The sequence below is a fragment of the Pieris brassicae genome, chromosome 1, assembly GCF_905147105.1.
Source record: "Pieris brassicae chromosome 1, ilPieBrab1.1, whole genome shotgun sequence".
Classification (NCBI taxonomy): domain Eukaryota; kingdom Metazoa; phylum Arthropoda; class Insecta; order Lepidoptera; family Pieridae; genus Pieris; species Pieris brassicae.
In genome coordinates this window covers 10311102-10337442 of record NC_059665.1, presented here as the reverse complement: position 1 = coordinate 10337442, position 26341 = coordinate 10311102, and the positions used below count along the sequence as shown (strand labels likewise).

General features: G+C 33.3%; 3 protein-coding genes across 7 annotated transcripts in view; 1 reads left to right on the top strand and 2 right to left on the bottom strand.

The window, feature by feature from the left end:
• LOC123708765 (spectrin alpha chain) overlaps positions 1-6851 on the top strand; it is a 35413-nt gene extending 28562 nt beyond the window's left edge. For 2 of the 4 annotated variants that reach the window (XM_045659656.1, XM_045659640.1), the window contains 12 exons: positions 169-411; positions 1294-1529; positions 2032-2189; positions 2377-2490; positions 2669-2816; positions 3142-3256; positions 3711-3734; positions 4106-4218; positions 4517-4666; positions 4828-4998; positions 5737-5906; positions 6463-6851. In XM_045659656.1, the coding sequence (XP_045515612.1) occupies positions 169-411; positions 1294-1529; positions 2032-2189; positions 2377-2490; positions 2669-2816; positions 3142-3256; positions 3711-3734; positions 4106-4218; positions 4517-4666; positions 4828-4998; positions 5737-5906; positions 6463-6591 (1771 nt within the window). In that variant the 3' untranslated portion in view covers positions 6592-6851. The remainder of the gene's footprint in view (positions 1-168; positions 412-1293; positions 1530-2031; positions 2190-2376; positions 2491-2668; positions 2817-3141; positions 3257-3710; positions 3735-4105; positions 4219-4516; positions 4667-4827; positions 4999-5736; positions 5907-6462) is intronic. The other 2 variants (XM_045659665.1, XM_045659649.1) reach the window with 1 other exon arrangement.
• Positions 6852-7284: 433 nt separating this feature from the next.
• Positions 7285-11951, bottom strand: LOC123713423 (dual specificity protein kinase Ttk). The gene is made up of 6 exons (XM_045667082.1): positions 10931-11951; positions 10563-10708; positions 10126-10286; positions 9716-9918; positions 9330-9477; positions 7285-9045 (listed from the first exon to the last, which is right to left on the bottom strand). The coding sequence occupies exons 1-6, from the start codon at positions 11819-11821 to the stop codon at positions 8849-8851; spliced, it is 1746 nt and encodes a 581-aa protein (XP_045523038.1). The 5' UTR covers positions 11822-11951; the 3' UTR covers positions 7285-8848.
• A 1620-nt stretch (positions 11952-13571) lies between these two features.
• On the bottom strand, positions 13572-26195 carry LOC123709393 (histone-lysine N-methyltransferase EHMT1). 2 transcript variants are annotated; one of them, XM_045660700.1, is made up of 19 exons: positions 25167-26195; positions 24619-24843; positions 24260-24319; positions 23718-23789; positions 22730-22854; positions 22268-22470; positions 21311-21513; positions 20403-20608; positions 19924-20091; positions 19026-19228; positions 18608-18768; positions 18067-18228; positions 17818-17881; positions 16977-17110; positions 16010-16154; positions 15532-15687; positions 14715-14948; positions 14331-14515; positions 13572-13771 (listed from the first exon to the last, which is right to left on the bottom strand). In XM_045660700.1, the coding sequence occupies exons 1-19, from the start codon at positions 25892-25894 to the stop codon at positions 13657-13659; spliced, it is 3549 nt and encodes a 1182-aa protein (XP_045516656.1). In that variant the 5' UTR covers positions 25895-26195; the 3' UTR covers positions 13572-13656. The 2 variants fall into 2 exon arrangements, with proteins under 2 accessions (XP_045516656.1, XP_045516665.1); XM_045660709.1 differs by lacking the exon at positions 24619-24843 and having other exon boundaries at positions 25167-26189.
• Positions 26196-26341: the final 146 nt, after the last annotated feature.

The following is a 26341-nucleotide window of genomic DNA, read 5'->3' as shown; positions in this document are numbered from 1 at the left end:
ATAATAAAATTTTAAAAAATACTAAACTATTGTATGCCTTTAAAATCTGAATTATATAATTTACTGAACGTCTTAAGTGCTTTTAGCAATTTACGAAGCACGTAAATCCAATGATAAAATGTTACTTGTGTAAACCAAACACAATATTCTATTTTTTTTTATTACCAGCGAGAAACAACAACTAGTGGTGGTTGGCGAATGTGGAGACAGCATGGCTGCAGTACAAGGACTACTGAAGAAGCACGAAGCTCTGGAAGCAGAGTTGGCAGCTCGCGGAGAAAGAGTCCGTGACTTAACGGCAGAGGGAGAAAGATTATTGGCCGCCGGGAACATACACGCAGATGCGCTGGCGCACAGATTGCATGCACTACAGGCGAAACTTGATAAGCTGACTTCGTTAGCTGCACGCAGGTATATATAAAACAATTTAACACTTACTCTGATTTTTTGAGAGAAAATATGACCCATTTAACGGCAAAAAAAATTAAATGCTACCTATTTTTTATGTTATACCTACACAAAGGTAAATCTTAATATTGACATACTCAAGTGACCTAATACAAAAATAAGAAATATTTTAATATCATGATGAATATATCGAATCAACTTTAATTACTTTAAAGTTAATTTGATATATTCTTTAGCTGGCCTCACTGCCTAGTAATTCCAGGTTTAGTAAACCTTTTTAAAAAATAAAATGTTAGCTGTCACGTCGCGTTTTTTACTGTTTGTGATTGAAAAGGGACGAACTTTAATCAACTCGCCGTAAGGCCAGCACTACTAAATAAAATTTCACTAACAAATAAAATGTACGTATATACTTAGATGTTCAGACTTGTAGGGAAAATTAAAAATGTGCCCAGCCAAAAAGGTTTGTAATCTCATACATGTCAAAAAATGATAGCTGTCAGAATTCTACCGAAATTTAAAAAGTTTCGTGTTTAGACTATATTGACTTATATTTTTTATACATATAGTATAAAATTTATTATATTTAAAGTTTGGTCATTATCACTCATCTGTCAGTAAATAACAATTATTATCATCATAGGTTTCGTAATTTTAAACAAGTAATGTAAAAAATCTTTTGTTTCTCTATTAGCCTAATCTAATTTAATAAATCTGTTCCATAAGTTGACTCGATATTTTTTTATATATTGAGCGTCGTGGTCAGCAAGGAAACTTACAACTTAAAGAGAATAGAATCGAACTATGCCAGTAGTAAAACCATGTAAATTGATTTTGGTTCTTTAATGTTGTTCAGCAATATTTATCATCACCATTCGTTCATAGAAAAGCGGCCTTGGTAGACAACTCTGCCTACCTGCAACTCCTATGGAAGGCCGACGTGGTAGAATCCTGGATCGCAGACAAGGAAACCCACGTCCGGTCAGATGAGTTCGGAAGGGACCTCTCCACAGTTCAGACACTGCTGACTAAACAGGACACCTTCGATGCTGGTTTGACTGCATTCGAACACGAGGGCATTCAGAACATCACGGCGCTTAAGGAGCAACTAGTCGGTGCCGGTAAGGTTTTCTTTAATATTTATTAAAAATACTTTAAAAAAACTTATGACGAGTATAAACGATTTACACAAAGCGACATTTTAAAAAAAATCAGCAATCGTCAGCGAGTGACCAAACATATAAAATGTCCAATTCTCTTGTCTTTATACGAAGTCGTAGGCAATTTAGAGGAGAGGCTTATGTCCGGCAATGGACGTCGAATATTCTATTAATACACCACGCTTTATAGTTGTGACATTACACATTTATTTTTCTACAACTTCTAAAGCAATGGCTAAATATTATATAAAAAATCTAAATTTCCTACAATTTTCAAGACTTCTCGTCTTCTTAGACACTTATTTGTCTCCTTATTCCTGAAACTTTCTCTAATCTAACTTGTCTATTTATTTTTACGATGTGATGAATATTTTTGTTTTGTGATGAAATGTTAAAAAAGTGTAGTTAGATCTAGTTTATCAATAGATAATATTTGAAATTAAATATTTTGTATTATTTACAGGTCACGAACAAAGTGCAAGCATAGCCAAGCGTCACGCGGACGTAATTTCCCGTTGGCAACGGCTTCTCGCTGACTCGGCTGCTCGCAAACAACGTCTTTTGCAGTTGCAAGATCAATTCAGACAAATCGAGGAACTTTATCTTACATTCGCGAAGAAGGTGATGTGCCCAAATAGTTTTTTAAATATGTGTGTATTTCTTAAAGCTTGTGATGGATGATTATAAATAGAATTTTGTTTACCTTTCTTTAAATATGGCTGGCCATTACAAAATATTATCAATTTTATGATCTAGCCACGACATATGACGAATACATTTATTTATTTTTTTCTGTTTTTTTCTACAGGCTTCGGCATTCAACTCTTGGTTCGAAAACGCAGAAGAAGACCTTACTGACCCAGTGCGTTGTAACTCCATCGAGGAGATTCGCGCCCTTAGAGATGCGCACGCACAATTCCAGGTTTAAATTTTGTACTATATCAATTATTTTCAAATACCCTCCTATAACCTCCATACCCTCAAATTTAAATGATAGCATTTTTAGGTATTTCAGTGTGATACAATAAAAATCAAACCGCCATTGTTTTCAAAGTGCCAAGTGAAAGTAATTTGTATTAACATTCCTTAACGCTGCGCAGGCGTCACTATCTTCGGCCCAAAGTGACTTCGAAGCGCTGGCAGCTCTAGACGAGCAGATCAAGTCGTTCAACGTCGGTGCCAACCCTTACACTTGGTTCACCATGGAGGCTCTCGAAGAGACATGGCGCAATCTGCGCAAAATTATCGGTAAATTGATTAATTACTATATGGATATAAGAATTTTATTCTATAATCAAATAAAAATCTCTTTTAAAAATCAACAAGATTTTGATGATATGTTCTCGCATAGGTTCTTTATCTTAAGAACGATTTAAACTTTAATAACCCCCTTTAACTAACTTCTATTAATAATTGAAATTTTGTTTACTATTTCGTCTTAATAACGAAGATCCAATAAGTTAAGTTGTTGATATGATTCATTTCGTTTAATACTCGCGTATGACTATTTTAGACTGAACTGATTTTAGAAAAATTTCAACAAAATTATATAATTTTCTATTTAATATGGCAGCGGAACGTGACGTAGAGCTAACAAAGGAAGCGCAGAGACAGGAGGAGAACGACAAACTGCGAAAGGAGTTCGCCAAACACGCCAACGCCTTCCACCAGTGGCTCACTGAGACTCGGTAATTAATTCATCTCAATACAAATTTCATTTTTCTGGTATAAACTGGGGTTGCTAGTTATCCATTTTTGTTTTTAAAGTCATATCAGAGACATTATCAATATAAACTATAATAATAATTATATCGAATTTAATATTAAAAGAAAAAAAACTGGTCGAGTCAGACTGTGACTTAATGAATTGTCTAAAATTTGGCTAAATGTATGATTCACTTTAGTAGAGAACTTTTACGTTAATATTAATTTTATTTTTAGTATGGTTTCCTTATCTGGTAACCCCATCGATTTTTTTGCTCACTTATCAGTATGGCTTGTTATCTAAAAAAATTGTTCTTTTGTTTATTTCTACATTTGACAACATCGTATGCAATTTACAGAAGACTAGTTTGGTTTTCGAGTCCCTTATGAAGCTATCATAGTTAAGAAAACATATTTGAAACGTTACTTAATGCACAGGTACCGGCTCCTCGGCTGGGACGGGTAAAGTATTTGAATGATGTGTGGTCTATGGTTCAAATCTTTTAATCTATGGACTGACTAACTTTATTGTTGCCAATAATATTCTTATGCCAAAGAATTGCAAAAACAGAAATCGTCATTAATATATAGTGTAAATAGCAAGAAGTCATCATAGTCACAATTCATTTAGCTTTTAAAAATAATTAATTTCACAAATCATCAAACTGTGTTGTTTTTTTTATAAATGTTGGAGTGTGTTTGATGGTGCATGTTCAGAAGTGTAATAATTATACAATAGAGCATAGAATACTTTGGCTCTACAACCCCAATTGTTTTTATTACACATATAAAGAAGTACATTAATTTACTTATCATTGAATTTATATTAATAGGACATCGATGATGGAAGGAACAGGGTCTTTAGAGCAGCAACTGGCAACTCTGAGAACTCGGGCCGGTGAGGTGCGCTCACGCAGACAGGACCTAAGACGCCTTGAAGAGCTTGGTAGGAATAATATTTTTTATTAAGTTATAATAAAAATATTTTTATGTCCCATTCGTATGGGACTTTCAAATGACATTATATTACAATACTTATTTTTATGAAATATATTCTAAAAATAAAATCCTCATTCTTTATTTCTTAGATTAAAATATATTGCAGAAATAATATTTAAGCGTTAATTTCATGGAATTTGAAATTTATCACAACTGAACTACTTTGCTAACATTTTTTAATATGGCAATGAACAATAAGTAAGTTAAAAACTGGACAAAAGTTTTATTTGGATGTAATATTGCAGGTGCAGCACTAGAGGAACACTTGATCCTGGATAACCGCTACACGGAGCACAGCACCGTGGGCCTGGCACAGCAGTGGGACCAACTGGACCAGCTATCCATGCGCATGCAGCACAACCTGGAACAGCAGATACAGGCCAGAAACCACTCTGGTAAGCACTGCAGTATTTACAATTGGTGGTATGAGTGTGAATTCTATTACTATATCTACTTATTGCCTTTGTATTTTTTTATTTATCTATGCTTAGTTTCACAAAGAAATTGTTCCAATAATTATCTCAAGAATATACAACTAATAGGAATATTCTTCCAGGTGTAAGCGAGGACGCTCTAAAGGAATTCTCGATGATGTTCAAGCACTTCGACAAGGATCGTTCTGGGCGTCTCAACGCGCATGAGTTCAAATCGTGTCTGCGTGCTCTCGGGTATGACCTGCCCATGGTCGAGGAGGGTCAACCCGACCCCGAGTTTGAAGCTATACTCAGTGAGTATACGGTTTTTATTTAACCACATCTCACTATGATCCTAATTGAATACAATGTTCGGTTCGAGCTTTAGTGCACTTGGCTCATATCTGGTTAGGCCCTTATTCTAAAACGTCGATCAAACCCGAATCTATATCAGTCAGTTAAACCATATTTTCTGTTTGAAGTTTGACATTTTTGATAACGCTCTCGAGCAGCGTTTCCTAACTCACGCCCACGGGCACGGGGGCCCACGCCCCACAGAGGGACAATTTGATTGTTAAGACATTCGAAAATTTATTAAAATTGTTTTGAATCAGAATTTAATTTTTTCATTATATGTTACTGACTTAGTCATTTCTTCCTTAAAAGGAAAAATATGATAGCATTTATGTTTCTTTCATTTAACGGTATTTTTTTATTTAAATAAAATGTTATGTATGTTGACATATATGGAGGGGGGGCTAACTTTTAATTGCAGAAGTATTTTAAAAAATCTCAAGTGGCACAAAAGAGGATGGTAAGCACTTCTCTGGAGATTGTTACTTGAGATATTAATAAGAATATAGGCCTTCAAGATACATATACACAAGTGCATAATATGCCATTATTTAACAAATTTTTAGCACATCTCTTCCATTATCTTTTTGTTGTTGTTTTTTTTTTTAATAAGATTTGTACTGATATTTAAAATAATTTTAATGTACCTAGTGAATTGGATTTTTTAAAATTATTATTAACGTATTTTTCTCGCATAGACATCGTAGACCCGAACCGCGACGGCCAAGTGTCCCTCCAAGAGTACATGGCGTTTATGATCAGCAAGGAAACGGAAAACGTGCAATCCTCGGAAGAGATCGAGAACGCCTTCAGAGCTATCGCAGCTCATCACGACCGTGCCTACGTAACCAAGGAGGAGCTCTATGCGGTCAGTAAAATGTCGAAAATAGTGTTTGGTCGTGTTTATTTTTTCAATTAGAACTTTACAATAAGTCGAAAGTACTGTATAATACTTTTATTTATCTTTATGGATGCGTTAAAGAAACGTTACAGTACTTTAATTAAAAATGAGAAAATATTTAATTTATACGAATAAGAGGTTTGTCCATAAAAAAATATCGGAAAATATACACCATTTTTTAATCTTGTAAATTTTTCTAGTGTATTATTATTTCATTGTAACTACTTAGTTCGGTCACTATATGGCTCGCGTAAAATACTTAGTCAACAATTGACGTTATTGAGACACCCTTATTTACGAGTTGTATTCGATATTATGTACGTAACCTAGTTAAAATTGTTAAAACTCGTTTTCTTTTGCTAACTAGCGAACCGTGGAAGCGACTCCCGGTGAGGTAAAAGAGCATACACCCTCCTCAAAGGACAGGGGTGTCCATGGGCTACTATAACTGCCCTTTGTTGGCGTCCAATATCCAATAAAAAAAGTTTCATATTTTTAAATTAATATTCTCGTTTATCCACAGAACCTTACAAAGGAGATGGCCGACTACTGCGTAGCGCGCATGAAGCCATATATGGAGCCCAAGTCGGAGCGAGCCATCCCCAACGCCCTCGACTACATAGACTTCACTCGCACGCTTTTTCAAAACTAAATATATTATTGAGAATAATATCTCATAAAAATGTCTTTTATTATCACCTGAGCTTGCATTCCAATTGTCATTAATCACGTAAGAGTGAACGTAGTGGTGTGTATTCCTTCCCTCTGAATAAGCAGAGAGATCAGAAGCTGCCCTTTTCAGCGTTAATTGCATTTTGCGAGCTATATTCGTAATTTATATTCTTACATCGCCTTGCTTAAGATTTATTTATTTTTTGTATCCAATTATTCAATAAATTCGTTTAACTTCTATTGTGTATTATTTGTGAAGTAGCCAGTGTCATCTACATATAATCGCCACAAATGCATGTTCTAATTTAAGAATCTTTACCCAATTCTATATTTAAAAAATTCAAATAACATATTGCAAGACTCAAAAAAATAGATTTATTGAGTTAAATATTTTTTTAAATTATATAGATATAATCTACATTATTAGATGAAACGTCAAGTAAATACTTTGTGAGTTTACCTGAACATTTTTTTTTTAAAACGCAATTATAACATCAGTGACATCTCACTCTAGTTAGCTATTGACCATTAGAATATAATATTAGTTATTTTTTAAGGTTAATGGTTACTTATAAACAAAGGGTTGAAGAATAAACATGTTTAATTATTCAATACAAATTTGTTTATTTACAAAAAATACACGAGACATCCAATTGAAATAAATACAAATCTATACATTTTGGTAATATTAAATTTTATACAAATAAATTATAAAATATTGCTTCTAATATAAATTCTTATAATATACAATGATTTCATATGTAATCACATTAAAATGATATGCACAAGAGCTCAACGATATTTAACGATTTTCAAAATTAGATTTAGTTTTCTTAAGCTGGTCACAATAATGTTTTTTACAAAAAACATCATACTGTAGGTATGAAGTAAAAATACAATGGTTCTCATTGATAATTTTTACAAGAGACGTTGCTGTTTTGCTCGGGATGATGTGATATATAAATCGTACAGCCGGTACCGAGCTGGTGAAACTGCTGACATTTATTGAAATATTCATACGACACTTCTGAACATCTAAAAACTAAACAATCGCATCCTATTCATCATAATAGTTATGATTTCGACACAAGTGAACTTAGCTATAATATTTACGTCCCGGTTCTATATATTCGTTTGATCCCACCGAACTACACCCATCGATGTCTATTATAAATGAATTTGCAAGGGTGTTAAGTTTATTGATTCATTTTACATCATTTGTTTGTATGGAAAAATATTCTTAACTATTAACGTTTTCCTTGTACTTTCACGTAATATGCATATTGGCACTGATATCTTTTGAACAAAAAAAAAATGTGATTACGTTTAAAAGACGTTGTATATTATGATTTTAAAACTAAAAGACAAGCTAGCATTCTGTTCACATACAAGTTTTTTTTTCATATTTTTTGTAATATTAATATCGACCACATTTACAGTCGTCCATTAACTTATTTCTAATGGTACATTAATAATTACATATCTCAAGACCGGTGCATCTAGTAGAGTAAGGAAAATGTATACATTTATATATTTTAGTGTTTATTCTCTATACTACAAAAATACCTAATCATGACTCACTGTACATATTGTATGTTCATTCTAATTTTACGTACAAATTATATTAAAATTACATTACGTCTCAATGATATTTTTTTAAGTCCCAAAACAAATTATTAAAAAGATTCGTGGGTATATGTATATCAATAGCATTAACGCCTCTAAATCTCACATACAGTATTAACCTAATTATGTCACCTGAATGTCAAAAACTTATTTCATTTTGAGACAAGGCAGCCACACTTTGCACTTTGAATATATTTAAGGTAAATTTTTTTCTAGGCTCAAATTTATAAACCACAAGGAACCTACCTACTAATCATTCATTTAATTTATCAAACATAGAATGTGCTCAGCGTTAATATTATTACTGGTATTATTGAAGCAAATGTTAAAAGCATTTGACAGTCGTTATTCCTTTTTCCATATAATAGGGGGCAAACGGACAGGAGGCTCAACTGATATTAAGTAATATGGACATGGACAGCTTTTCGAATATAATATTAATTTATATACAAAGTAATTTGATAGATGCATTTATATTTTAAGCGACGTGATTGATCGAGACGTCATAGTTTTCTTAGTATCCCTATTCAATATACATATATGTTAAATTTTTTGTTGGGAAAATTGTGCTTTATATCGACACAATGTCTAATACAAGTGACTCAGTATATTTACAATCTAGCTTGCTGGAGAAGCCGGAGTTCTTCGGGGCTGACATGAGCTTTGACCCTTTCTATTAAAAAGTCAGGCAGAGGTCTTCCATGGGGCTGCAAATGTCGTATGGCCAATAGTTCTCGCACGGAAGGTCGTGCCCGGGAGTTGTATGTGAGGCACCATTTCAGCGCTGATATAAGTGATGACGGCAGATCTATTAATGAAAACAAATATTTCATATTAAATTGATGTTAAGATATTTTCATTTCATATCAAACGAAATCTTACATCATTTATTAATAAGTAAACAAAAATTTCATTTCCAAATCAATAATTAATAAATATATAAAAATAAAAAACTATGAGCGGCAATAAACTTAAGCACTCGCCAATCTTTTTAATAACCAGATTGGTATAAATTTGGTATGGCTTTTTATCTATTAAGAGGTCACGGGTTCAAATCCCGGGTCGTTAATAAAAATAAGTAATTATACGAACGTTCAGCTGGCGAATATTCAATGCGATGATTAGGGTCAAGTATGGCTGCTAACTTGGCCAAGTTGGGTATATGACCAAATGGCGTCCGACCATAGATCATACTGTATAGTATACAGCCCAGTGACCACACATCTGACTTGAATGAGATCTGCAAAAAAGATATAATATGTAAGAACCAATAACCATGAAAGCATTACTCATATAATGTTACTTTCAATGTTGCTTCGTAAAAGACTGATACACAAAGATAGCTCTGGGCTGACTTCAGATCACTACCAGCACAAATTTAGTTAAAAATTAATTCCTTTGTCTGTACATAGTTGTAAGGAATATGTTTATCTGTCACTTGTCACAATATCCTTCAGTCAAAATAAATTAAATTTTACCTTAATATTAGCACTATTATTATATCCCCCTGCGCCTCCCATGAGTGCTTCGGGACTAATATAAGAATAGGTCCCGGCCGCTTGTGACCGTACAACACTTGTCGCGTCACTACTTATAGCGGAGGCAATACCAAAGTCAATTAATTTCAGCTGTCCACATACTAGTAGAAAATTTGCTGGCTTTAAATCCGCATGGATAACACCTGAAAGATTTATTCAATTATTAAAGTACTGCATAATTTTATGAAGAGTTTATCAGTTTGTTACTGATTATTTTAGAAGATTACATTAAATAAAATATAATATTTATAAAAGATGATAATTTCTATGTTTACGAGTGCATTTACATTTGTGTCAGAAAAGAGGCATGACACTTTTATAAATATTTTAATATAGTTAGTTCAACAAACCATTTTCATGTATATAATGTACAGCATGTAACATTTCCTCCCAATAGTGCAGGACTAGAGCCGGAGGCAAGCCTGCACCCCGAGCTCGGAGAAATGATGATAGATCTGTCTCACCTGCTTCAAGTACCATACGGAGGAATTGGTTCTGTCTGTCATACTCACTGTAAATAAATTATGTATTTAAGATTCAAAATAAATTTCATGACACAATTATTGAAATTAATTCAAGAAACTAAAATAATTTCAATCAAATGATTATGTAGTGAATTTTGTATTTTTTTTTGAGATAAGTATAGAAAACTTCTGTATGATTTCTGGATCATTGGATTATTTATTGTTTTATTTTTCTTTTATAACATCAAAATTATTTACATTTAATTTACTTATTTTTAATGCATAGACAGCATAACTACTAACTAAAACATAAATACACTCACTAGTCATATAATTTTATAACTCTATCTGAGTTCTGAAGCTCTCGGAGCAATCTCACTTCATTGATGTAGCCTTGAGCCAGATCATGGTCCATTGCAAGATTCACACACTTAACAGCATATTCACATGAAGTGCCTACTTCTAAAACCTTGAATATTCAAAGGAAATTCAATTAATAATTATATAAAACATTAATAGGATCATAATACAAAAAAAAAATACAGATTAATTAGAAATATGTACAAAAATTATTGTCCTAATTTCAATTTATTTCTATATTTTACAAGAGCAATATACTTTTCTCTTGCAATTAATAACTGTATGCAAGTAAAGCTTATAATAGATATCATAATTTGAAAGTAATATTTACCTTGTACACTTCACTGGATCCACCAGTTCCCAACTTTTTTATAAACATGTATTTCTTGTCTTTTATACTTGTTGTTTTAAATAGTATTTTCGAATTATTTGCACCATTGTTCCCAATCACACCTTGTGGATAGGATGGGGTTGCCACATAAGATGCAGACATTGGCTTTTTATTAATAGGTGTTTCAGGAACTGAAGTTGTAATAGGTGCTGGCATAGCTACAGGTGGGTCAGGCGGTGTAGGATCAACTTGCTTCTGCCGAAATAACTCACATCTTATTTTATCCCTGTTTTGTAACACGTGTGGTAGAGTAGCCTTCTTTTGGCTATGTTTAGCTGAACCTGGAGTAAATTTTCTTATACCAGACTTTATTACAGGTGTAGCAACTTTTGATTTTCTCATACAATTTTGAGATTTAATAATTTCAGGAGTCCTTTTATTGGTATAACTAGGATTACTTTGCGGTATTTTACTATTGGTATTAAGAGGCAGTAAAACTTCATTAGACTTTTTTTTCTCTACACTAACATCATCGATAGGGCTTAAATAGCCTTTGGGAGGTTTGCGAGCGCTTTGTGATTCTTTAATTCTCCGGCCTTGGTGTGAAGCATTTACATTTTCTTTATTAGATAATTTTCTTTCAGATGAAAAGCTCTTAATACTTTTAGAAATATTACACTGAGGAGTGAAATTATTTCCTTTTTGACTATGTAAAGATTTCTTTATAGGTAAAGATTCATCTAAAGAATCATCTTCATTTAAACTTTCATCCGTGGTAAAACTGGAGTCCAAAGCATCAGTTTGGTGTGTCATCAAATTGGCCAGAAGTGCTGACATTGGTACTGGCGCAAACTTTATGCTATTAGACGTGGATTCTCTGTTTCCATTCATGATGGCGGAAATATACACGCATGTATTACAATTACATTAACACAAACTTAATTTACGAAGTTTATGTTTATAAAAACACATCCGTTGAAAATGTAACTTTTAAATCATATCATAGATAATAGAACATGGAAATGTGACTATTCACTACAGACTAGACGTGTGATTAAATATTAATTTTACTAACGCATTAAATGTTAAATAGATCTATCGTGTTTAACAATACGATAAGTGTTAAATGTTAAAATTTGTTAAGGATGAATTTTTGTTATATTATCTGTTTAGGATTTTATTATACTAAAACCTAACATGTTATGCAAAACGTTAATTGTTAAATTTTGTTATATAAGTTAAAAATAACGTTTCTTAATTTAGCATTGCTATTGTATATGTATTTATAATAATTTTATAAAAAATACTATTAAAGTAAATATTTTTTTAACAGTATTATTGTTAACATGCACTTAACATAATAAATAAATTGTTATATATAACTTTCATTACACTCCTCTATTACAGACTATGACAATCGGAAAAATTATCAGTTTTTGACAATTAACAATCGACGTTTATATAGCTTCTACCTTACCAACCTAATCTGATTGGGCTTAAGACAAAATCACTTTACGCTAGATGTGATCTACTGACGCCATACGAATTTGTATAAAAATGGTCACGTCAAAAAAGCGTGATCTATCTCCACCACGACCTGGAGCTCCTCACCATAGCCTAATGGGTGAAGTTGGCGTCCACACGCCACTACGACAAGGCTAAACACCATCCCAACCCATTGGTGCGTAAAAGCATCAACTACTATCCCTTCCCAACAAAAAAAGTCTCGTAGGAGGCCTCGACATACACTAACGGATCCGGACGATCCAATTATCGTAGCTAACAATAAATTAAAAGCCGCCCGCGGGGCCAATAATAATAAAAATAGCCACAAACAGATTAGGGTAAAAAACCTCCTTCACCAGGGAAGGCTTTACTACATACTTTGCCCACTGCAATGAGCTTCTGTCCTGCCCTTCAGGCGATTGACCACCCCGAAACGGCCCAAGCCGAGGTTCGAGTCTCACAGGAGACGCCCTTGCGCTACCCGCGATATAAAACGCCATTCAGGCCGAGTTACTCTCGCCAAAACAGCCCGATCTGGGGAGGGATCTTTTTAAGGGAGAGATTTATTGAAGACGCAACAGAATATATGCAAAGGAAAATTAAGAAATAAGTATAATCATTTATATTATTAGGTTATTAATGACTATATGTAAATTACATAACTTTAACATCTATTTTTTACTAACTGAAAGTATTTCAACTATCTTTGTAGGAGCATTGGATCAATATTATTATTAAGGGTATTTGAAGTTGGTCCTCATATGGAGAACATTCTGTAGGAGTTGGGATCACTGAACTCATGCCTTTCTTATGCAAATTCGTTTAGCCTTAGTGGGTCACACCTGTTGAAAAGTTAAGAATTCATCACTATTAATTACTATTGTCTATAATGTCCGTTTTAATGAGCATCTAGTACACATTGATAAGAGCTTCTATAATGGATGTAAATGTATTGCACACACAGTATTGCAAATTCAATTTCGCAGCAATGCAATGTGGCTGTGATTTAGAAATATTGATTATTATGTAGAAATTCTTTACTAAATTCATGTCACTACTACGTGTCTTGGAAACTAAAGTTAAACAAACATTAAATCGATTAAAAGCATTTTATTATCATTCAAAAAGTTTGTAATATAATTGTATATTTCGTCATTATTATTCAATTCATCATATCTAATATTTACAATTAAATCTTCAAAATGATTGAATAAAGATAATTATGCGTCTAAGTCTTCAGGTGTTGATATTGTAGGATACCTGCATTCTAATGTGCCACATTCACACTTCATCCATTTCGATTTTACAGACCAAAACTTCTCACCATAGTCAAATCTGAAAAAAATTGTGTATATAATAATAATAATCACTCACTTTATTCTGATTATGTTGCATTAATTTGTCAGTTTTGTTTTTAGAGATGCGGAAAACTAATATCTATTTCATCTTTTACTATAAAAAAATGCTATTAAAACTTTAATAAACTTTGAATAGCATTTGCCTCTGTCATATTTATAATTGACTGGATTTTATATAAATGGATAGAACTGGATAAAACTTTTTTTACATCTAGCACCCTCAGATAATACTAGAAAAACTAATAACTCATATAGTAACAAATTCAGACCCGCATAGTAATGCACTATACTTACGTATCAATACAGTATACTTACGTATCAATACAGTATACTTACGTATCAATACAGTATACTAACTACTGTTCATAGTATTTATAAAATCAACAAATATAATAGAAAATGTATCTTTTACACTTTATAGTTTTTACAGAATAATAATAATTAGATTCTAAACAAACACGCAAGACATTGCATTGAAGATAATGGGCGAATTTTTAGAAATCATGCGCCCAATAGCCGTATTAAAAATTACTAACGTGAGTTCTTCCATTGCGGCTATATCAGTCAAAGCAAACAGAGCCACAGTTGGCAAGCGTAGATCTCTACACTCTGTGAACACTCGCACGGGAGCGAGATTCGGCCGACAGCTGTGGTTTATGAAGCGCGCCGCACTTCCATATTTTGCCGCGTCAACGCATAGCTGCGTCTGGTCGTTACATTGCTGAAACAAAAATACAAATAAGAATAACGTTTTTAAAACATTATAATGCATATTTTTATAATTATAATATTATATTCAAAATAATTATTTAATAAGCTCCGGGATTCAAGATTAATACTTAGGTACTTTTAAATAAGTCTAATATGAAAAAAACTAACCATAGTCTATATTATGTGACAAGTCAAAAAAAACCTCTTACTTCAATTAAATCCTGCTTAACATCCAAGGCAAACATGTATTGGTCCATTGCCCTGGCATCTGCCGTCGGGCAAGAGAGTAGTTCCCCACAATATAATACTACCAGGGCCCCGCGTTTGACTCGATGTCGCGTACGAAGGCCCCAACCACGATGAACAGTTCGGTACACTTGCACTGGACACGCGATCGATCCACGCGATTGTAGGCGGCCTACAACGCGGTTGGTGCAACGATTCTGTGAATTAATGTAATATTAGAAAATGTTTGCGTAATTAAACAACAAAATATAAAAGCCAATGCTTCCTGAGGACAATCGATAACTATAGCTTTGATCTCTAGGTAGCTCTCAAACCAATAGCACAATTTGCTGGCTGGTGCCGGTGCTGGCTTTTCAGTTTTATAAAGAGATCATTAAATTAAAAACTTGGTGTTGGTCTTCAAATTCACCACAATTAATATGGTCAAATAAATATCGCTTCACAAAACGTTGAGTAATGAAAAAAAATCGCGTTTAGAATTTTATTTTTAATGAAGACAATTGTTATCATTTGTACATAAAGCTTTAACTTTAACAGGTATATTGTATCATTCAATGGTTAGTTTAATTTTTAGTCTAAATGCGAACGGAAAGAAATATAAAAACAGTTTATGTAAAAAGCAAGCAAACTGCGGTCATGTCGACATTGTAATATACAGTTCCAGACATTTCAACATCTATTGGAGTACACAGAGTAAAGATTTAGCGTTAAGAATCCCGTATGTCAAAAATAAATGGATTTTAAAAATGCAATCTTACTATAGGTCACATTGATACGTACCACGTTGCACGTGCACGTATGATTGCACTCAAAGATCATAGGTGGGTCGTGATGCGGGAACGACGGCGACAGTCTGTCACCCACATACCAGCTACGAACGCTCAATATACCACACGCACATGTGCCTATGCATCGCCCATCTGTGCATTCACAGCTCTGTAAGAGAATAATATGTAATAGAATTTAAAAAAAAATTTTTTTACTCAATTGTACTCAGTTTGCCATTTTTATATACTGTATATTTTTAAAAAAAACATACAGCATTTTTTAATTTCCAAATATACTAGTTTGTATGGTGAAGGTCGTGAGGAAGCCGACATGACGAGTATCATGCACAGACTTACATTTTTATTTATATAAGAACAATATAGACTATATGGTTTCTCTATAGTATATGTGACATTAAACAGTTTTCTTACTTAAAAATTATCTACGATTTAATTTCTAACAAATCAAGCCTTTATATTTTTTATAATACCTGAGCCACCTGCACCATGTTGTCAATGTATATCTGTTCCGTATGTATGTGCCGCGACACATAAGTGAAGTCGCTCGGCACCGGCTCATCATCCACTTCATTTACACATGGCACTGGATACGGTTCACGGCCGTTTGATATATCACTGTAAAACCCATCTATTAACTCTCTCTATATAGTAAAAATATAATTTATTTAAACATTCTAAATGTTATGTTCATTCAAAAATGAAATACATTCATCAGAATAATAAAAAAAGATTTGGAAAATCAACAAACAATTTTAACGGTTATTTCAAGGACTAAAAACTTTTAAATTTATTATGAGTTTTGTATACAGTGGCATCTCTATAACTCGAACCTCATTAAGTCGAAATCCTCAGTATGTCGAAAAAAATTGACATTCCCTTCAGCTGAACCCACACGCGGTATCTCGAATTATTTAAACTTTGTAACTAAAACAAAATGTCATGTCCCCACGAAGTATTGATAATAGAAATTCATACTCTATAACTCGAATTTCAAAAAGGAGACTCCGTAAGTCGTTTTTAGTAAAATATAATGTAAGATGTTACTTGGAATTCCTCGAAATAATAGCATTAAAATCCAATATGAATGTTCGGGTTCGGGGTTTCTAATCTTTTGTTTTCGTCTTGTACACGTGTACAGTTTACTTCATTAATATGTAAAAAATATATACTACAAAAAAGTTGAATTGGTATTCAAATTCGACTCTAAAAATCGCGACCCTGTATGTCAAAAATTTCACCAGTTAAATCATACCTATATCGGAGTTCTTGTTAAGTCGAAAACTCATTATCTCGAATTTTATTGCATTTCCCTTGACGTTCGAGTTATAGCGATTCCACTGTATTATATTAAAGATTTGACATGTCAAAAAATATTCAAACGTTTCCAATTCTCAAAAGTTCTCCAATATGACCTGCGGTATGGGGTTGGATTTGTACCTCGTAAGTAATCGGTATTTGGTAAACGGTCCTCCCGTAGCCAAAACCACCTTCATATTAACAACGATGGAACTTCGACAAGTGCCGGAACTCACGTGGATTGGAAGTTCAGCGCTTGAATTCTCAATATCCGTCTGTAACGTTATATATTTCTTAATTATTATAATTAAAAATATTTCATCATACTATACTACAAAAATAAACAATGCCTACCGAGAAGAATAAAACTTGCCGCCTGATTAAGTAATCATAATTTATAGTTGTATGTTATGAAATTATGAGAGTCAATGTGACCACTTGTGTAATGAAAAATTATTATTAATCTTGAGAACGAAGTTTCATATTAGAAGTCGATATTTTTATTAAAAACCTACTCAAAAATACCTAAACCGTATCGGTAAATGATCTTTAAATATTTGTGGAAGATTAGGGAATGATTAGACGGTGGTAAAAACATACTAAAAATAACAATTTTCCAATAAAAGCTGTTCCTAGGTGGGAAATACTAGATTACTTTTAGGTTTTTAGAAATAAAAAATTGGCACTTGGTTGTCATATATTTACAGATGCGTTTAGAAATTTGTGTTTCATAGCTGTAGTATGACGTCCGATCTCTGAGGTCTGTTTTAATATTTTATTAAGTTTCGAAACAAATATATGTATAATTAAATATAAGAATAATATATGTAATAATTGTAGCTATCGTTTTATAATTACAAAAAAGACTTCAAAATATTAATAACGAATGAATTGTGTAAACGTCACTGGCATGTCACACAATCTGCTAATGTCACTTTGACATTGACACATGACAATGACGTTCGATTACAACTGTACATACCCTTGCGCCTCTTGCCAGTAGAATAACCACACACGGGTAATGGCCCTCTCTCGCTGCGATATGGCTGTTCACAAAAAAATACAGCTAAAAATATTTATTGGTGTATGTAAAACGGAAAAATAATTACTGGATTGTTATTAGGCCCAACAAAAGTATTAGTGTGTACAAAGAATAATATGATATGTTTACATAATTAGTAATATTCTGTCCATTTAGTTATGAAAAAAAATGTGTGTGTGTTATACATACAGTGGTGTGTCAGCGTGTGCATTAGCCGTATTAACGACGTGAGGCGCAGCATCGAGTAATAACTGCAGTGAGGCTCCATCTCCCGACAGCGCACACCAATGAATGACACCGTTTCCTTCGCAGTCTGTTGAGGAGGCGTCTGCGCCGCGTTGGATCAATAATCTATAAAATAAACCGCTTTCGTTAACTGACTACAAAAAGTTAAGTTTTCAGTTTGACCTGTATGTATAAATATGTGAAATCATATATACTTTCAACTTTGGGAACAATTCAAGTTTCATTCAAATTGGTGCAATCCAATTTGACATTGACACATTTCTAGACGGGACAATATAAATATATGGACAGGTATTGAAGTCATCGTATTCTACACATCTAGAAACTACTTAGACGATTTTGATGGAACTCGTTAGAATATACCTGATTTATGACAATTTTATCTGGAAGTCGTAGACATTGAAATATTATCCACTTAAAAGAATATCATATATATACAAGTCTAATTGATAACTTAATACTTAAGTTGAAGTCAAAAAAATACCTGACAACTTGCGGGTGACAGTTCTCAGCGGCTCTAACAAGTGGCGTCCAGCCGCCTTGCTCTTTTGCATCCACGTGACCACCCCCCTCAATTAGCAGTGTGCAAACATCTACTCCGCCATGTTGAGCTGCCATATGCAGAGCTGTCATGCCCTCCGGTCCCTGATATGATTTTTAAATAAATCTCTAAACCATAGACTATAAATATTTTATCGAAAGCAAAAAAAATTATACTAATATTCGTTGATATTTCCTACATAGCTTCGTCAGCCAGAAAGACACTCGCATCTATACCAGTATAATACACAATATACAGTACAATACAACATATTATACATGCACTAGTTATATCTTTAGTCCATGCTTGCTAGATTTTTTGCCGTTAAAAAGAATTTTGTAAATGTACAAATTCAATATACCTGTAGATTAGGATCACAACCCGCAGCCAGAAGGAACCTGATGACCCTCATAATATCATCTTTATTGACTTTCTTTTCATCCTCTTTGACCGCATCATCAACAGCCATGACCTCTTCAGTCTTATCTTCATCACCTTCTTTTTTCACCTCTATGCTTTCTTTAATTGATGTATCACCTTCTTCTGGCTCCTTTTCTAATAAAGCTGTAAGTTTTCAAATTATTAAATAGAAATACTTTCATATGTTATTGTATGTTTTGACACAAATTTAGTAAGGAGAAATCAAACTATTACAATTATTAAACTTAATTAAATTTGTCTATTTAAAAAGGTGCACGATCAATAATAATAATCTATATTTTATATAGTCTTATTACAAATATGTAGATTTGACCGATCCAATACGAGGTATACCCATCAAAGCTACCCATGTCTGTTGTCCTTTTTTAATGCTGTTGTTTCAGACGGGTAAGGCTATTGTTTATGCGGGGCAAAGGGGGTCCCAACAATTTGTAACACATTAAGAGTTAAAGAATAAAATACAAGAAAGCAAGTTCTCACAACACAAGTAAATTTTAAACTATAAAAACAAACTCTATCTTACAATATTGGATCTTTCACTGTTTGGAAGCTTTATGTATGACATTTGTAAATTAGCATAATTGTAAATGCAAAAATAAAAATATAACGGCCAGTCTTTAAAATAGAAAGCGGATTTGAACCACTGAAGGTCCTAGTTATTATCAATATCGATTTTTTAAACATTATTGAACCTATTTGAGTATTTTAAAGCAAATCATGCATTCGGATATCACAATTAGGTATGAACTCGAACTTACTTAATCATATAAATAACCTACGAAATTGCACATACATATGAACAGTCCAGATTGACATACCCAAAACAGCCCTCATAAGCGGCGTGCGTGATAAGTTGTCTACTGCGTCCAAATCGGCTCCCGCGTACTGCAGAAGATATAAAGCCCCCAGTTGTCCGCTAACCGCCGCCGCGTGCGTACACGTCCCGCCTTCTATGTCCGCTATTGGTGTGTTCAGTTCGGTTTTCACTGGAAAATAAATACTTTAATGAATTATTGATTATTTTTGATTAAAAAATATATTTTATCTAGATTAACATAAAAATGTTGATGTAACTGGTAAAAAAGTCTTAATCTCATTTTTTACATATTTTTTACTCTTTAAATTCTTAAACTGACATTCCATAAGCTGTTACGTTACCTACGTACGTGTAACAGTTGTTTCAATAATATTTTATTTACATTTGGGCCATTAACCACAATTACTATTATAAATAGCCATGTTCTGAATTTTATGAAATAAAAAATACTCTCAAAGGATATGTGATCTTCTTACTCACCAATTTTCGGTATTAACAACTCCACGTTCTCTTCGGCAATAATTCCTTCATATAGCTTAAAAGCCATGCAGTCACCAGACTCAAAATCGACAGATTCACACATCTTTTCCAAATCTGGCAAAAGAGGTAAAAGATCCTCAGGGAATATTGGTCCCCGGTCCACTTTCGACTCTTCTATAGGTGTGAAACTTAGGTATGCTGGAGTGCTGTAAGGTATTAAAAAACAAATTATCAACATTCTCATTTGTTTTCATGAATTCTGTTTCTGAAATTTCATAGAACAATGAAGATGTATAGTTTATTTATATACTATACAAATAAACTATATATCTATACCACTGTTCTATAATTAAGTCTATAGAATTTCTGACTCTCCTCAGTTGGCAGCTCATGTCTGAGCGTCGTAGCAAGGAAACATCTGGAGCGGACAATCTGTTTTCACCGGTTTCTGTCCGCACCTCTCTTATGACAGTGTATAGTTTTGAGGACGGTGAGTCTTCCACTTGATCGGTCAATCAGGTTGGTAAACAGCCACGTGATTTTTTACATTCTGTGTTACCAACGACAATCAGTTTCTCCAAGTTCACATCGCCCTTGAGCATATGGCCGGAATAAAATACATATGATAAACAGGCGAGTTCATATGGGATAAAAAATAATTTCTGACAAGCTATGTAGTATTAATAAAAACTTATAATTATTTACATAATTCTATATATTTTTTTTAAACTTAACATTTAAGTTTTTATTAATAATACATAGCTTTAATCCGTTCAAAAAGTGTTTTTCTTAATGTGTAAAAGCTATTTTAACAAAAGACAATACTAATTTCTGAAAAGTTATACCATAAAATAGAGGTTAGTATGATGCGCATTATGTACTTCTTATATAAAATAAGATTATCTTACCAATGTTCCCTCTGATCCGGCAAATAAACACGTTTATTCGAGCAATGCATTGTCAATTGAATTTTTCGTGCGCTTGTATTAAATGCCCGCCAAGGGAAGGCAAGTACGCCGCAATGCGGACAGCCAGGGGATCGAGATTCCCCGTATGGAACACCACATTCCAGGTGGAATAAGTGATTTTCCGAACATTGGTAGAACGAGCCCTGTAATAACGGTATCATAAGTCAATTTATATACGAAATGGTTAACATAAAAATTGGTAAAGTATAAAGCAAAATGTTTAGGAACTATATATGATAGTGAAAATCAAGAATACTTCTTCGTATTGTGATTTTGAATAATAACGAAACAGAGTTATGAATGTATAACGCAGTTAAACTGCAAAATAGCTGGCGTAGGGAATGAACATCACAGAAACCAAGTTCAAAAAAAATAATGTTCAACAAAAACTTAAGAGACCTTTCTAAAATTTGCTGTGAATATAATACAAAAAGCTATTAACGTATGTAGTTCTAAATCATACTAGTTACAATTGCTTTTTTGCTAATGCTTATATTGAGGACTTTAAACCTCCGACGATATTATTGACGGAAAATAGCGATAAGAAAGATATACTTATACAAAAAAATCGTTGGCGTAGTGGCTTCAGTATGTAACTATAATCCCTAAAGAGACCTAGAGGGTTTCGAACTCCGGCTGTGCACCAATGGACTTTCACAGTCTTCAACATTGGTTTGCTCGATGAAGATAAGCATTGTGATGAATCTTGCATGCTTTAGACCGAAAAAGTAGAGGGCGTGTCTCAGTCAGGCCACTTAGAATGAATAGGCCTATTAAGAATTTGAGGCCTAGATCTAAGAGGTTGTAGCCCCGGTAGATTTTTTGAACTGAAGAATTATTAGGCCCTGCTCGTTTATAGTATTTATTTATTTATTATTTGAAAAGAAACGTACTTACCTGTGTACAGAAGAGTCCACAGGCGGGACAGCACATATGTTTTGCCATTTGCGCCAAATGCAGTTTGCATAGTATTAAATATGGAGCCCTAGCACCAGATCTACGCATTGGCAATAAGTTTCCTTCATCGTCGCGAGGGGCTTTGTGAGAACATCCCACTCTTAGGCCGTCAACTATCTCGATCGCTTGACAGAATACTGGTTCTGAAGAAAAAGATTGAAAGTTAAAAGGGGTGTTTGCAGAATGTATTACTCCACATTTCGATGTACGCTAATGTCACAATTATATACATTTTGCAACCCATGAAATAATAAGTTATGCGACCTATTAACGACCCAACAAACTACCATACTGTGAGAATACACAGAAGAAGTATAATTCGGAATCGTGAACGTTGACTAACTGAATGAAGTTCAGTTAGATAATAATAATTTGCTTCTAATGAAGTACAGTAAAGCTTACCAATTAAATCAGAAGGTAAAGCATGAATATTGCTGGTGGTATCTTCACAGGTGCAAGTAGCGAACACTGTGCTGGATCCAGTAGGACTAGCTGCAGTTGGGCCTTCATCAGCGGGCGCCGAATTACTGGCAATCAATAGATGAAAATTTTGATTTCTGTTTGATATTTATATTTAGGTTAACAAATTGTACGTTATTGATAATATTTAGTTGTTAATTAAAGAACTTTCTCGTCGTCAGCGGAAATAAACGTAAGAATTCCAGTAATATGTGCTAAATCATTCTAGATCCTCTCCAATTTGGATTCCGCTCGGTGGATAGCACGACTACTACATGAGTTAGGTAGGCAGCTTGACTTTAGCAATGCTTACAATACTGTGGACTTTGAAATCCACATCCAGTTCTATCCTGCTGAATAGTGACTTTTGTAATTTTTTTCTTATGTATCGCATCATTGTTCAATAATCCGTGAGATTAGGTTTTTTATTTTATTTTATTAAAAAAAATTATTATTTTAGATTAAAGTTCGTTATTTTATATATTTTATCTTTTTAATGATTTTGTTATGCACTTTTCGTACTTCACCATTCATATTTTCTTTTTTAGTTTTTTTTTTTTATACTAGGGTTGCCTGAAAGAGATCGCTTGTTATAAGGCCGCCCATTGCATTCCTTATTAAATTTTATGTTATTTGTTTTTCTTTAAATGTAACGATTATTATAAGAGAAATAATTTACGAGCGATATGACGGGAAACAAAAGTTTGAGCATATATTAGCGCTTGAAAGCTTATAATAAAAGTGGCAATTATAATTTCCATCTTTTAAAGTTGACTCACTATCTATGTTAATAATTTTCAAATGAATAAATCAGAAATATTATTTAATGTTTAACATCACTGCCGTCATGATTTATATAAACAAGTTTCAATAAGGATATATAACAGGATAAAGCTAGTCTTCTACAAAATGTTTGAATAAAAATCTTTACCTATTTTCCTCCTGATCCTCATTATCCTCGGCAGCAGAAGAATTCGTTCTTTGCTTTTTAGATGCAGGTGTTCTGGAATAAACGTTGTTTTTTAAACTATAACTACTAGAATTTAAGAGGTCTCTTAAAACGTCGCGTCTATCATAATATTATGCATATTTACAATAATGTAACCAAACACATCAATTAAATTTTCGTCTTAACCAAAAACAAGTCCAAGATTTTTTTATCTGCACTGCCGTCTACAATAAAGAGGCTAGCCAGTGCGCTGCTAGTGTGCAGGTCTTTGAAGGTCAAAAATGTAGAATTCTACTGGTGAACTTATCAGAATTGGTTCTGTAGAACTATTATTATAATTATGTACATAAACACACTAGCAGCTTAATAAGCGCGCGTATTTGGAGATTTGGAGAAACTATCCAATCTTTTTTTAAATCCTATATATCTATCTATCCAGTGATTTTAGTGTGAATATAACATTCTAGTTCAACAGTCTAGACTTAGAGTATGTCAATTCACTTATTTGGATTAGAAAATTTTACCTTTCATTATCTTCATTAGGACGTGTATTCGCTCTTCTAGATTTTCGTCGTGTTGTAACCCTGCAAGAATAACTAAATGTTAAACAAGACATCCACTTGTATTGATCCTAATGACTGTTGATTTTTTTTTCACACATGTAATCACAACATAAAGTTTTTACTTAAATTAGTATTTATCAATGTTTACCTATCGAATAAATATTTTTACCAATTTTACCATCATCAGCATCACATTATAGGCCTGTACTAGGGATGTAAACTTCAATAAGTTAACACATTTTAATCCAATAACAACATTAAACTTATATAGAATCAGCATTTTTTCATAGCCTTTCTTAGTTGATTCAGTTATTACTTACAATGGTTCTTCATCAATCAATATTGGAGAGGAACAATCACTATCATTTGTGCCATACATAGAGCAGAGCCTTCTTGAACGACGAGGTTTATCAACCTGGGATGCACTAGAACATAGGAAGTAATCTCCACTACTGACACTGTCACTGTCTTCATCAGCCTCAAGAAGCTTAACAATCACCTCTGTATCATCATCTTCTCCTTCTTCATTCTCTCTTTCAGACTCCCTGAAAGAAGATCTTCTTAGAGGATGATATCATACTTTCCTTGGAATTGACTATTGCTATGACAAGCTACAGGTGACATAATTTAAGGGTCAGCTTATGTAATGACTAGCTTACATAATAGACTTCCTTACAAAATGTTCTACATTATATTGTCTTTGATATTGATTGAAAATATGCACTCTTACTGGATTAAAATGTGTTTAAATATTACTTCGCAGGCAGAAGATACTGTTAAATGTTTATTTTTTACATTTCTGACTTTTAATAGAAACTATGTAAAAATACCTGTATCAACTGATATAAGTGAAATTTATTAATGTTACCTGTTTTCTGCTTCACCTTCTGCAGATTCCTCATCTGTTTTCATTTCAACAGATTTTAAACCCAAGCCACAAAGATGTTTTAGTTTCATTTCTGAATTATCACTATCCTCTCCTGTACTATCTTCCATTTTCTTACTGTTATCCACCTTTTGAGCTGACCTCCTAGTCTTGACTCCCTCTTCAGACGATTTATCTGTAATGCCTAGCCGGGAATTGTTTTGTAGCTCAACATACATACGTAACTCCTCATTAGCTAATGCTTTAGCTGTGGGTTTTATCCTACGGGATAGCCTAGTTGATGTAGTTGCAGCTTCATTATATTTCTCCTTCCTAGCAATAGCGTTGGCTAAGACATCTGATCCTTCTTTACCACGTCTTCGAGAGGAATGTTTCGGCTTCGCACTGTCAGACATTTCATCACTTTCCGAAGCCACTTGACTTTTATCTTTCTTGGGGGAGTCCTCATCGTCTGATTCCCACTTGGCATTGCGATTTCTATTCGATCGTCTCGGTGCTTCTTCGTGTTTTTCCTCTGTACAAACAATTTTCATATTGCTGTTTTTAGCACCTGATTTATCAGAGCGAAACGTTAAAACAATACGGGGCTTGGGATCTTCTTTCGTGTCTTTTTTGGGAGATTCTGTGTTAACTTTTATTGCAGGGTCGTCTGGCGACGTGTCGATTTTGTCTTTTTTCTTGTTTGTGGGGTCGTCGTCGTCCGTGTGCATGTTGCTCTCAAGGTTACGACAGCTCAGACGAGGTCAAGGCTTCACCCTCACTTCACTTAACAGTTTATTTGTACTATTCTTAATAATTAATGTAAATAATTACATAGTATTTACCTAAAATAGATAGTTTAATATTACGACCAAAAAAATACACGAACTCTTGTTCGCAACACTTTGATTTACATTTTGTTAGCAAGAAATTGATATTTATAGTTATTTAAAGTTAATATAAAATTATTAATGTATTATATTTGTATTTACTCAACGCATAATGTTTTGTTTCTTTTCTGTAAAATGTAAATACTAAATAAATCGATAAATAAAATTATAGTTTATACACAGTATGTTTATTGCCACAGTGAGAAAATAATAAAGATTACACGATAACTATGATAGCTACAGAGTATAAGTATTATATATGCAATCCCATGTTCACAGACTACTATA